General features: G+C 39.0%; 1 protein-coding gene across 1 annotated transcript; it reads right to left on the minus strand.

Moving 5' to 3' along the window:
• Nucleotides 1–2,636: 2,636 nt before the first annotated feature.
• Nucleotides 2,637–8,009, minus strand: tnfsf14 (TNF superfamily member 14). Its single transcript, XM_017700524.2, has 4 exons — nt 7,488–8,009; nt 5,658–5,703; nt 4,625–4,717; nt 2,637–3,978 (listed from the first exon to the last, which is right to left on the minus strand). Exons 1-4 carry the CDS (start codon nt 7,701–7,703, stop codon nt 3,581–3,583), a joined length of 753 nt encoding a protein of 250 aa, XP_017556013.1. The 5' UTR covers nt 7,704–8,009; the 3' UTR covers nt 2,637–3,580.
• Between the last annotated feature and the right edge of the window lie 4,612 nt (nt 8,010–12,621).

The raw sequence follows: 12,621 nt of genomic DNA on the forward strand, positions 1-12,621 counted from the left end.
CACATTAGAAAAATCACATTATAAAATCACCTCTGGCCTACCACTTTGCCCTAGCCCTCTCTTCTGCATGTTCAAACCTAGGGGTAGCAGGGCGAAGTGTTACTGCAACATGGCCCTCCAAAGGGAGGTTTTTCAGAGGCCCACTCCAAATTGCTAGCCGTATGTTGATGTCTTAGTAGCTTGCTTCCACCTTAAATGGCGCAATGGTTCTGATGCCTGAGGTGCCAGAATGTATCTGCTAAGCTGGAACGGAAAATTTTGAACAAGAAACTGGTGAATAGCGACTTCGGCTTCATATTACCAAAGAATTACGGGTGGGCAATATTAAAAAATTGTCTTATTCCCCCCTCTTTTAAGACATATGATGCCCTTAATTTAACTAAAGCCCAGCAGTGAGGTTGCTGAACTTGACCCTTCTCTGCTATTATTGGCAGGGTTGCCTACAGAGCACCGCTATTAGCCTGTTAATGAAGTAATGTTTTTTTTTTTTTATTTGAAAGTCCCATTTCATAGAGGAAGATTTCAACACCTACACCAACTCAGTTCCAAAAGGGCAAGGTGACAGATGTAAACAAAGGGTAGGGGTAAAAATAAGATCATCGACATCGCAACAAAACAATTACCTATCAGGTCCTACCCTGAAACCCCCTGTCTCACCATACTCAGTGGTTCTAACATTAACGACTAAACCTTCACTTCGTCACTCTGCACCACACCATTGCTAATTTCCGTTGGCTTTACATTAGATATGCAGTGTTATGTTGGCGCCAGTTGACAGTGGTGAACAGTGACTTTCCCACGTTGATGACGTTTTATGCTTATAATGTGCTTTACGTTGAATGTTGTTGTGTAAATTCTTCAGTCTCACTCTCTTTCATTGAAGGAACCTTTAATGAAGTACGTCTCTCCTCACTAAGTTGACAAATACAACTTATAAGCTCTTATAACGTGATATGAATCTGACGTAGACTTTTCATAGGACCTTTCTCCAGAACACATTTCAGAAAAAAAGTAGAAAGACGTTGGTGAATGAGGCCTATTGTCTGTTTGAAGGTGTAAGACTCCCATTTCCTTTAGAATTAATAACGTTTCTATCTATCTTCCTATCTATCTGTGTGGCGGCTGGAAGTGGAACATTCCAGAGGGGCGTTTGAGGGAGGTTTTCCTAAGCGACTGAGTCAGCGAAAGAGCGGGTCTGAGGTACCTGTTCTGATGTAGACCTCTTCCCCCACCCCCCCACTTCCTCTCCCCTGTTCAGTAGAGACTCAAGGCCAGGCTGAGAGCAGGCCTGCAGCGTGGGCGAGCTCACAGCCACTTCTTAGAACAAGACACAGATGAAAGGAAACCCAAACCAGACCAAAAAAGTTTACCATGTAAACTTGAGATGAAGGCTGATATCAAAGCAATAAACATATGTGTTTTTGCGTGTTTGTAGAATGAGAGGGGGGAAAAAAGGAGAGAATGTTGTCGGACAAATGGTGTTAAATCCCACCACAAGTGTCTTTTCATAGCAAACTACAGGTAAGGAGCACATATATGCACAGATTGAGGCTTGGGGGACAAAAGTGTGCTGCAAGCATACTGAAAAGACCTTTCAGAAAGTTGTGATGGTACATCCGGAGTGTCAGTCAGCGACTGGCTTGCTTTCGCCTGTGGGCCAACAGCAAAAGCCAAACCACAGCCTTGCAGCTTGTGTGCATGAATGCTTTTAGGGGGAGTTGTCCTCCCCTTATGTAACCCAGAGCAGCATTGACAGCAGCAGCAAGTGTTTTTGCTTATTGACAAGTTTATTTATTTTGGGGAAAAAAAAATATACAACAATGCTAAGTGACAATTAAATAACACTGAATGTAACATCTAAAGTCTGCATTGCAGAAACTTCATACAACAATTGTTTATACATCATAATTATTTTAAAATATAAAAAAACAGCTATAAACCTTGGAAATATGCCAGCTATATCTGCAAAATTATACAGACAGTTTGAAGGCCTTTCAGTAAACAATAAATACATTTTCAAGACTCTTATTAACAGGATGCCTAGCATTTTTCAAAGTTGCCTTCAAAGTTGTGCAAAATAACATTACGCAATATGTGGTTTATAGGATGACACAATGAACAAAAAGATCTTTAATGTCTTATCAATGACCAAGCAAGGTATTTTTCAGGATAAAAGTGCTTACTTAAATATGTACAGAGAGCACCCTCATTTATTTCATTTACTGTCAAAACTGCTGTTAAGTAAAAGTCTTTCGGTTTTTAAAACCATTTTAAAAAGAGATGAGTTAGTTAGGAAAGGTAAAGTCAAAGAAAAGGAAATGAAAAAAAAACAGGAGTTTCCAAAATTATATCAATGATAAAGAGAAACCAGAGCTGCTGATTGCTGTGCAGCACGTGGTAGACCACCAAAACTCTCCCCATCAGATAAGCTGCACATACAGCTTTCGTCTTTGAGAGAGAGGGGAAAATCAGCCCCCACTCGTGCTGAAAAAATCCACAGGTGTTCCTGTCCATATTTCAACTGTGAGAAGACATTCAACACTGAGAAAAGGAATTAGATATTTTAAAAAATCAATCGAAGAAGCTGCTGGTGGTCTCAGAACAATGGGCTGGCCACCCGAGAATCCAGACCTCAATATCACTGAATGTGTTTGGGATTAGTTTCATCATGAGAAGCAGAAAATGCTACCAGCTTCTTTGGAGGTGTGAAAAAAACAGATTTCTTTGAAAAACTGAAAGCAAGTCTGCTGAAACAAATGGAAGCTGTGAAAATACTGAAAAAATGTTTAGATTATATTTAGTTGTTAGTAGAGGCGTGTGTGTAATTTTCTGTTAAATATGTTTTCTGCTGTTTTCGGTATCTGCTGATGCCGAATCTGTACAGCCTGACTGGAAATGAAATTGATGATGGGCAGTCTCTGACTTCTGTGCAGTACAGTATGTGTGTCAAATTTGTTAAGAGTTTGGGCTTACATTGCCGTGACACAAAGACACTGTTCTCTCTGAAAAGTCCCCTGTGGTTTGGAGCAATCTTTCTTGGCACTGAAGTGAACCATGTATACTTTACATCAAAGTTTTCAAGTTGCTCACAGTGACTTTATTATTGAGTGGAAACAGGGAAATCATTGATAATGGTTGGCCTACATTCGTCAAAATGAAGGCTCTTTGGGATCATTCCTTAAAAACGCATGGTAAATTTAAATAGGAGGATTTATAAAGAACTATTTTTAGAGCTGTTTTCTTTTTTTAAAGAATCTCCACATAATGCAAAGAATCTATATCAATATGCCAATGTTTTTCCTAGAATCATATGAGCCAAGAATTATTTAAGAGTGATGATTCCCAAATTTGAGTTATTAGATACTTACAACTGAATACTTCAAAGGACAGTTTTTCAGTAAAAGTCTTTACTCAACAGTAAAGGGTATATCATTTTTCTACACTCATCTAAATGACTGCAGCTTAAGCTAACTCATGTTCAGATGATCATGCAATCATGTGGCCTTCTGAGCCAGTTATTTAAAAGTGTTAAGCTGAATATCATCACCACTTATTGCACTTTTAAGATGTTTACACCATGTTACACCATGAACATACCAAAATAGTTATCTGCTGAAGTTTGCAGGAGAACCCTGCCACTTTTCACCACAACATAAACAGCATCACCTTTGAGAAGATGGAACACACCACCAAGGTAGCTGTTTTGAATGGAGCCTACATTTTTGAGGGGTTTGGTGTGGTCTCCATGGTAGCGGTTACGTAGAAGCTCGATAGGAGATGTGCCCATGTAGCGTGGCGTGGTCATCACCATCGTATGGTAATAGGAGATATCATCTGCATCAAAGCAGAGTTTGGAGTAGATGTAGTAATAGCCCTCTTTCTCAACCACCAGCTTATTTTCTTTGTACTCCAGCTTGTGAAGTTCTGGTTCCTCTCTCCATGGCATGACTCCGTCTGCACTGGGCCGTTCACTGCCAGCTTCACCATAAACAACAATGATGACAAAGCAAAATAAGTAGTATTAGAGCTTGAACTCAAACTGTACACAAACTACAGCATCGGCCTTCTCTGAGTGAATGGACAGTCATAACCCACTGTAGGGCAGTGCCCATAAGGCAACAAGACACCTACATTAACTCTTCATGCCAACTGACAGACCTATATTAACATTGATAAACATTTATTCAGACATTATTTCTCACAAGAGTTGACATAACAATCTATGTTGACAAAACCTGCATCTCAAACCACACACTACAGTACACATACTGTAAAAACATGAAATAGCTTGCCAAGTCAGACTGTTTAAACACAAGTGAGCATTTTATGTGTCCTTAAGTGTCATTTTATCATTTATCAGATTAAATCGATGTCATATTATTGGCATGATGTCACTGTGACATACACTCAGCTTTATGTCCAAGTTGACCAAAGCAGCCTTGATTAAAGATGATTCCTTTTTGAATTAGCCTTTATAAATAAATATTTATGTAAGCTTGTATCAGTTGTCAAGACAAGCTTATGCAGATGTCATGTAGCCCAATAAACACAGCCCTACAGTAAAGCGTTACCGTACAGATAATGGTGTTGTGCTGTGAAGGCAATAGATATTAGGCAGCCTTACCTGTCAGATGTGCTAGTGGCTTTAAAGGCTTCTGAAATAGAGGTGGTCTTGTCCTCTTTGGAGGGACTGTAGGGTGGTCCATGACCTGTTCACCTTAAATATTACATCATTTCCCAAATAGAGAAAAATATAAGAATACATGAGGAAGATACTACGATAGTGTAATTTAGACAATAGAGTTCAAAGGTATGGAATCACTTGTCATATTAAGAATTACTTTAGAAATTATTCGATTTTAACCTACGTAATGCAAATGACCATGGGCTAGATACCAAAAGGTAATTCAACATCTTTTATTTAATATCTCCTTGTTTCCAAGCCTTTGGCCATCCGTGTGTTAGTAGTAAATATCCATTTAAAATCACCCAATTTTATATATAAAAAATATTCCAGACTGATCATTTCACTTCTGCTTAATGCTTTAAGGACATAATGTGCTAAATGGGTAAGGTGCAAAATTGGAGGCCTGTATCTTCATTAGTTTCTGAGATATAAAGTCTTTTATATTGTGTGTTTAATGTTGGTCCTTAAATTAGTACTTTGAAAAAAATTGCTAAGTAAATCTTAAACTATGGACGTTAGATGCATGAAATCTTCAGTGATTACTCTTTGCTTTCAGATGTGTTTAAACAGAAGATCTGAAAATTTAGAGATGCATGTTTGCTGTTTTATGGCCTGCTGAAAACCTTTTTATGTCTATCTATATCTCCACACTGTAGCACATCAGATCCTTCAAATCTGTGGTATTTATTACTCATACTACCATTCACCTTTGGCAACTAGGTATCTGTCCTGTTAGTAATGCCTTATTAAAGGTTAGGTTGCAATGAAGATGCATGACTAATATTTTGCAGGCTTTCTACTGGGCTCAAAGATGTTATTTTCTCAAAGAATCGAGCAAATCTGTCAAGGTCAGTATGGTGATTCCACATGGAGAAGTAAATAAAATCTCAAATGACATTTAAACAGTGCGTTCCCCGCAACCCTGAGGGAGAAGTGGCTTTGAGAATGGATGGATAGATGGATTCTCTACCTTTTCTTGCACCGGCGTTTGGAGTTTTCTCATTCTGAGGCAGTTCCTAAAACAAAATATATGTATATTACGACACATTACTCAAAGGATTATGATTGTAACATACTAGAAGAGTGAACATTGTGGATGAATGCTCAAGAAATTGAAAAAGAGCACAAATACAGATAATGTGCCACATTTTGGAATTCTGTCCGAGTGTGTCTGTCTGCTGCAGTTTAACAGGTGTTCACATATGAAGGTGTTTCAGGCACAATTTTAAGATTCACAATAACAGAGAAGCTTCAACATCTAAATATAATGTTAAAATATTCTGTATTTACTTAAATATTACAGCTTCCATTCTTTCCAGGAGACTTGCTTTCAGTTTTTCAAAGAAATCTGCAGGGATATTTTTCTATATCTACAAAATTCAGTCCGAAATGTTGGTTGAATTTAAGTGACGTTTGCGTCGTTGCTTAAGGGAGTGTTAGGTTCTCTATGTAGAGTAACATAATGTTGGTGACACCTTTGGGAACAGGTTTTGTTAGGAGGACACACATGTAACCCATTGGTTTTAAGAATGTGAGCGTTAGGGTTGCAGTAGGTGCACAAAGTAATTAAATACTGAATGATTTATATTATACTCAGTGTTGGACACCCTGTTAAAATACGACTACTGCTTTTTTCTGACACCGAAAAATTAATAACATGTACTAAACGTTTCGTATGGAAACTAAATACACAAAAGGAAGGTCTATGACTTTTGTGCAATACATGCAGTAACGGTATGTACATGCAGTAAATGGGGGCAGGTACGAAACAGGCTTATTCTAACCAGGTCATCAGACCCCTGTACATGAACGAAAAGGCCACATCATGTAAGCTGAGTTTCATCTGCTCTGAAGTTAGTCACTCTGTGGACTTGTACAGGTTGCAGAGAGGAAACTTCAGCTCATGAGGGGTTTCAAAGAAAAGGAAGGGTCTGACCAAACTTAAAGATAACGTGGTCTTTCCGATCCACATCATGGAGAGCTGATAATTATCTCTCCAAAAAAAAGCAGTCACTGCCTGTTTTGTAAATTGCACTCAAAAAATAAATGGTTATATTAACTTAATGCAATTATGCCATATATCACCATTTAATCAGTTAGAATAGCATCAAGTACAGTCTTTGTGACTAACATAAAACCATATTTATCTAATGTTGATATCCGAAATTCTTGGTTTCATTTTTTTATGAAAAGCTTTCTGACATCACAATTTTCAAAATTTCAGAAACACTGCAAACCCTTTAAGTCGGATCACATTTGCATAAAGGTTTCTTACTGCAAGGTTTTATTTCCTTCCTTCTTATTCTTTCTTATTTAGGTTCGTCTCCTGACAAAAATTCAAGCCTAAAAAGTTCATAAGCACATGGACTGCAACTTACATCTCCTAAGCCTTTCATAATACAAAGGAAAAGCTTTCTATTTGAAGCCTAAATCTATTTTCAAGCGCCTGTGTTTGACTCTTGTTTAGTGTGGCCTAACTGAAGTTAACACACTACACAAAGAAAATCCACTTAAGGAAGCATGAGCAACTTTGTTTCTAAACCTGGTCTAATAAAGGAAACGTCTTCATAATTGAAAACAACACCATAGACTATGAAGAGGCTAATTTAGATCTTATGTAGCTAACATGTAGAGAACACAAGCTAGAATGAAGAGTTGGGCTACAAACCAGAAAGGCATATGAGATGAGATTATAATCTGAGATATGTGAACAAATGAGTCAAGTTGCTGAAAGTCAGACAGAGGTGAAAGGTGGTTTCAAAAGAACTTCAAAAAAAGTGATAGCCTATTTTGGACTTACTGAGCTTTGCTTTGTCTTGTAGAGGTGGTAGATGAAGCAAGCCTCCACAACTATGCCAAACAGAGCCATGGAGACCAGTAAGTAGAGCATGGTCTGGGTCATTCTGTTTCTCCGTCTTTGGGCCTGCATTTGGCCCGGCTTGGGGGGTAAAGGAGGGATTCCGGCCCGGCTGTCCACCACGAACACAGAGGGATACTCAGCACATTTACTAGCCATGTCCACAAGGTTGTGTCCTGAAGAAGAGATGACAGCAGGTCTTCCAGCAGAGAAGAGAAGATGCTGAGCAATGGCTGAGGAAACGGCGTAGCAATGCGCATGCACGCACACACACCTACGCTTAGAGAGAAACTCACGGTGCGAAACCGTTAGTACTACCAGTCACCAAAGTGGGAGGAGAGTTTGAGACAAGATGCTTCATCTAAGTGGCAGCATGTAAATACAAATTTTTTTTTTTTTAAATGGCCCTGAGAAAAGAAAGTGGTATCTTTGAAAAAAAAAATAGCTGAAAGTTAAGAGAAAACTTTGCCGTCTGTCTCATTCACATGCTTGGAGCCAATGAGTTGCAGTGAGAACTGAGGAAATGCTCTGAAAGGTGTCAAGGGGGAAAGACACATGCGCTCATACACACTTCCTTTTATTGCTATGTATACAGGTGTCTTGTCATAGCTAAGTCATGTTAAATCATCAGCAATCAGCTAGATAAACCAGCAGTGATCAGCATGACTAGTCGCCCCCAAAACCAGCATGCTGTGTTTTGGTTGCTGGTATGCTGGTCAATGGAAGGTGATATGCTGATGATCATAAAAAAGCATCTTGTTGTTCCCCAAAGAAAAACAAATCTCGAAAATAGTAACTTTGCAGAAGAGGACAAAAATGTTCTTTACTTTCAGTGTTTCACACAATATAAAGGACAGCTGTGATATGCAAATGATGCAGTAACAGACCAGTATAAACCACCATAAACCAGCTTAGATGAGCATGTAATGCTTGTGTGTGTTCGTCAATATATGTGTAGACTGCATTGTGTTGCTCTGTGTTTTGTTCTTATCTGCAAGTAGTATCCTTGTAAACACATGGTGGTTCATACTTCCTAGATCAGAAGATACTACAGCCATGCACCTGCAGTCTCAACTAGCCAAAGCATAGACAAGCGAGGCTAAGACTCAAGAATCTGTATGAATTCCTGATGCTCTGACCAAAAATGGCAACTGTAATCTGATAAATGTTAGATTTATCCACCAATGTTGCATTTGGAATACTTTATTTGGAAGCTACCTACCTAGGGACCATGTAACACATGCATAAATATTATATAAGACATTTAGAAATAATTGCTTGAACATTTTGTGACAGCTTATGTCAGTATTCGCAAGTTGACATGGGAGGTTTCATGGGGTAAATGGCATTGTATTGACATAAAGGCCCTCATACTGTAGTGATAGCTATTATTTCCATTTCTAACACTGCTATGAAATATCATTCTCAAGAACAGCTTATAGCAGCTCTATGAAACATAACTAGCTGAAGTGACACAGGAAAACAGATAAATGTAGATAAATGTAGTAGGAAACCGTTGATGGAACTGATCTATGGCCTTTTAACCTGACCTTTATATTGCCTTAAAAGTTTCATTACTTGGGAGCAATGCTGGATGCTGGATGGATGGATGGATAGATGGAAGTATGCAAAAGCCAGAACAGATTTCAGAATAATTGTAAAAATAAAATAAAATTAAAGCATTTCTGACTAGTTTAGCACCAACCATGAATCTTCGATCTGTAGCAAAAGTGCCTCAGCCCTACTTTCACTATTAATAAACAGTTTAATGTGGTTGCGGTCAGACATCCAACAGTTATGTGCGTTTACATTTAGCAGGGTGACCTTGTTCTGGATTATGTGCTGGATTATGTAGACTCAGTTCACCTTTGATTACTCTTACTAATTGCTGTAGTGTTGTTATGTCTGCATAGGTCTAAGAGTGAGAAGCACCTTTTTTGCAAATAGCATGCAACCTTGATCTGCGTTACTTGATAACACTTCAAGAAGTTGTTACTGAAAAGGAAAATGAAGCAGGAATGCTGCACAAAGTCTCCTAATGTAGCTTCATTTCATTCATTTTTGAAGGCAGCATAAATGTGGCCTTCATTAGCCAAATGGTGAACAAAGGCAGAGGCAGGGATACAGAGTAGTGAGACCAGTTTGTGTCTTAATATGAGTTATGAGTTCTGTCTAAATGTTGTAACTGTAACAAAAAAGGTGTACACACAATGGCAAATCTACTAGAAGTATCTAGCAGTAGTAACTAGTGACACTGAACATCTCATATTTGTAGAACGGCTAATGATACTGGTAGAACACCTCCTTGTATTTGCAGAACACCTAGTGGTACTAGTAGTACATCTTACATTTAGTAGAATGCTTAGCAGTACTAGTAGAACACTTCACATTTGTAGAACACAAAGTAGTACTAGTAGAAAACCTTGTATTTGTAGAACACCTCGGGAAACTGCTAGAGTGTGTTATATTTGTAGAACACTTAGTGGTACTGGTAATACACCTCATATGTCTGGAACACTTAGCAGTATTAGTAGAACACCTTATATTTGTAGAATACCTAGTGGTACTAGTAGAGCACTTTATATTTGTAGAGCACTTCGTGGTACTGGTAGTACACTTCATATTTCTAAAACACTTAGCAGTATTAGTAGAACATCTTATATTTGTAAAACACCTAGTGGAACTAGTAGAACATCTTATATTTGTAGAACACCTTACTGGTGTTGGTAGAACACCTCAAAGCTATTTGCAGAACACTTAGTTATACTGATAGCACACTTCATATTTGTAGAGTACTTAGTGGTACTAGTAGAACATTTTGTATTTGTAGAACACTTAGAGTTATTGGTAGTGCACTTTATATATGTAAAATACTTAGCAGTACTAGTAGAGCACCTCATATAGAACACATAATGGTATTGGTAGAACACCTCACAGTTATTTGCAGAACACCTCAGATATGTAGAACACATAGTGGTACTGGTAGAACACTTTATATTTGTAGAACACCTCAGAAATATCAGGTCTAGTGACTAGATATTGATAATGCAATATGCTTTAATGCAGAAAGAAACAATAATACACAAGGCGTTGACATGACAACCACTAGGTAAGCTTAAATAAAGCTATGCTTCTGGGTCAACCACTGGTACAACTGACAAAGACAAATGTGATTTGTGAAAGTTAACCTGAAATTAGCCTCATTTTTAGCTTTTAGTTTCATACCCTGCACATGTTAACCACAGTTCATCATATTGTGGTGTGAGCTCAGGGAGCATGGCATGCAATACGTGTGGCATCACCTCTGTTAGAAAAGATTATTGCTGTTGGTGTGTTGTTATCTATGCTGTTTGTTTTTTTTGGTCTGAAATGTGTGTATACGTCGATGGCATGTTGCAGTGTTGGACTGTAGTGTTAACTATGCGGGCTAGTATGTCAACCATAAAGTGAAACCATATGGCTGCCTGCTTCCCCAGTTGTTGTTGAAGTGCCTGTTCTGCTGGTGGAAATTAAAGAGCACTTCTCATGGCAGACATAATGGCCTCTTACATGCCTCCTTCTATGCCAATGCCACAGTGGTGTCAGAAGTGGGACAGAGCCACCAAGTGGCAAGAAATGAAATGGTGCTTCAACAAACTTACAGGTGGACGGCAAAGAAGAAGAGAAGCCAGCGAAGAGAAGACAGAAAAAGAGAAGCCAGCCGAAGAGATACTGCAGCTGCCCAGGACTTCAGAGAGGACGGTGAAAGAGACAGGCTCAGGTCAGTCACCAGCAGCTGTGTCCATCTGGGGGGAGAAAGAGGCTCTCAGTCTTTCTGGGGGGTTTGAGCCGAGTACACAAGTTCAGGTATTACCCATATGGGATGCATAAATATTTGGTTGAGTTTTCCTAGTGGATGGCTGGGGTTCTGCTTGAACCCAGGAAGGAAAACGTAGGGCTTAGAGACGGGACAAGTGAAAGGACACCCACAAAGCTACAGTTCAGCTGCTTTCAGTCAGAGAAGGATGGCGTATCCAGAATATGATGTGCTGTGGAGCTGCAGCAGCAAGGATGTGGCCCTGAGCGAGCACCCCTCAGGACTTGTGCTGGCTACAACTCTGCATGTCCCAGGTACTCTGTACCAATTGCGTAGATCACCAGGATCTGGTGACCCCTGGTTTTTTTCTCACTGGCCTTTTCTGCTTTATTCAACAACAGATCATTTCCCTGAGCAGAAATAATGGCATCTTCTGGTGCTTCTTCACTGCAGACGTCATAATTTAATACCAAGGCAGAAATATTATTTTCCCGTGTAATGTAGCGACTTTTGCTTGCTTCTAAAACATTTAGGCAGTCGCACTGGGGTCCGCAGTGACTGGACCTCAAATTTTTTGGGCCTCTTCAGGTTCAGCAATACCAGAGGATTTTCCAGCCTTTAGTCTGACCTGTCAAGTGGAACAAAATATGAATAAGATGTCCTTCACAACCACTTCCATTAATATATGAAAACAACCGCCCCTGCCTCTCTGCCCGCTAAATTGTTATGTGATTGGTCTTTTTAAATCACATACAGCGTTGTGTAACATTAATCAACCACCAACCTAGTGTCTGAAAACCAAAAGTCGCCAAATATAGTTGGCACATTGAGTATTTGCTTACAAAAACAGTCCAATTTCTCCTTCTTAGCATACCCATCTTACCACTGATTGTACACAAACAGAAACTAACAGAAGTTTGGAATTATATGAACATTTTCTTACCTTTGTAGTTTCTGCTTAGGCCGATTAAAGTTTTTTTTTACTTTTAAATTAATATTTTTGGAGACATTAAAGGGTTCTTAGTGAACACAAACATTACATCACACACACAAACAGTTACATCTAAAGGATTAATGTAACAGTATCAGAGAGCTTTCACTGCATGTGTCCAACTATGCAATGGATTATTTCCACTGGAATGTTCAGGTGGCATTGCTGATTATGGTGCTGTCATACATGATATACAAGCCAGAAATCACTTCTTCTTCTTCTTTCGGCTGCTCCCTTTAGGGGTCGCCACAGCGGATCATCTGCCTCCATCTTGCCCTATCCATTGCCTC

The sequence above is a fragment of the Pygocentrus nattereri genome, chromosome 1, assembly GCF_015220715.1.
Source record: "Pygocentrus nattereri isolate fPygNat1 chromosome 1, fPygNat1.pri, whole genome shotgun sequence".
Taxonomy (NCBI): domain Eukaryota; kingdom Metazoa; phylum Chordata; class Actinopteri; order Characiformes; family Serrasalmidae; genus Pygocentrus; species Pygocentrus nattereri.

Excerpts from the sequence above, each read along its gene's own strand:
- tnfsf14 (XM_017700524.2), bottom strand. The coding sequence starts at position 7,703 with ATGGCTAGTAAATGTGCTGAGTATCCCTCTGTGTTCGTGGTGGACAGC. Across the intron at positions 4,718-5,657 it reads AAACGCCGGTGCAAGAAAAG|GTGAACAGGTCATGGACCAC; the intron begins GTAGAGAATCCA and ends GTAATATTTAAG. Across the intron at positions 3,979-4,624 it reads GCCACTAGCACATCTGACAG|CTGGCAGTGAACGGCCCAGT; the intron begins GTAAGGCTGCCT and ends TTTATGGTGAAG.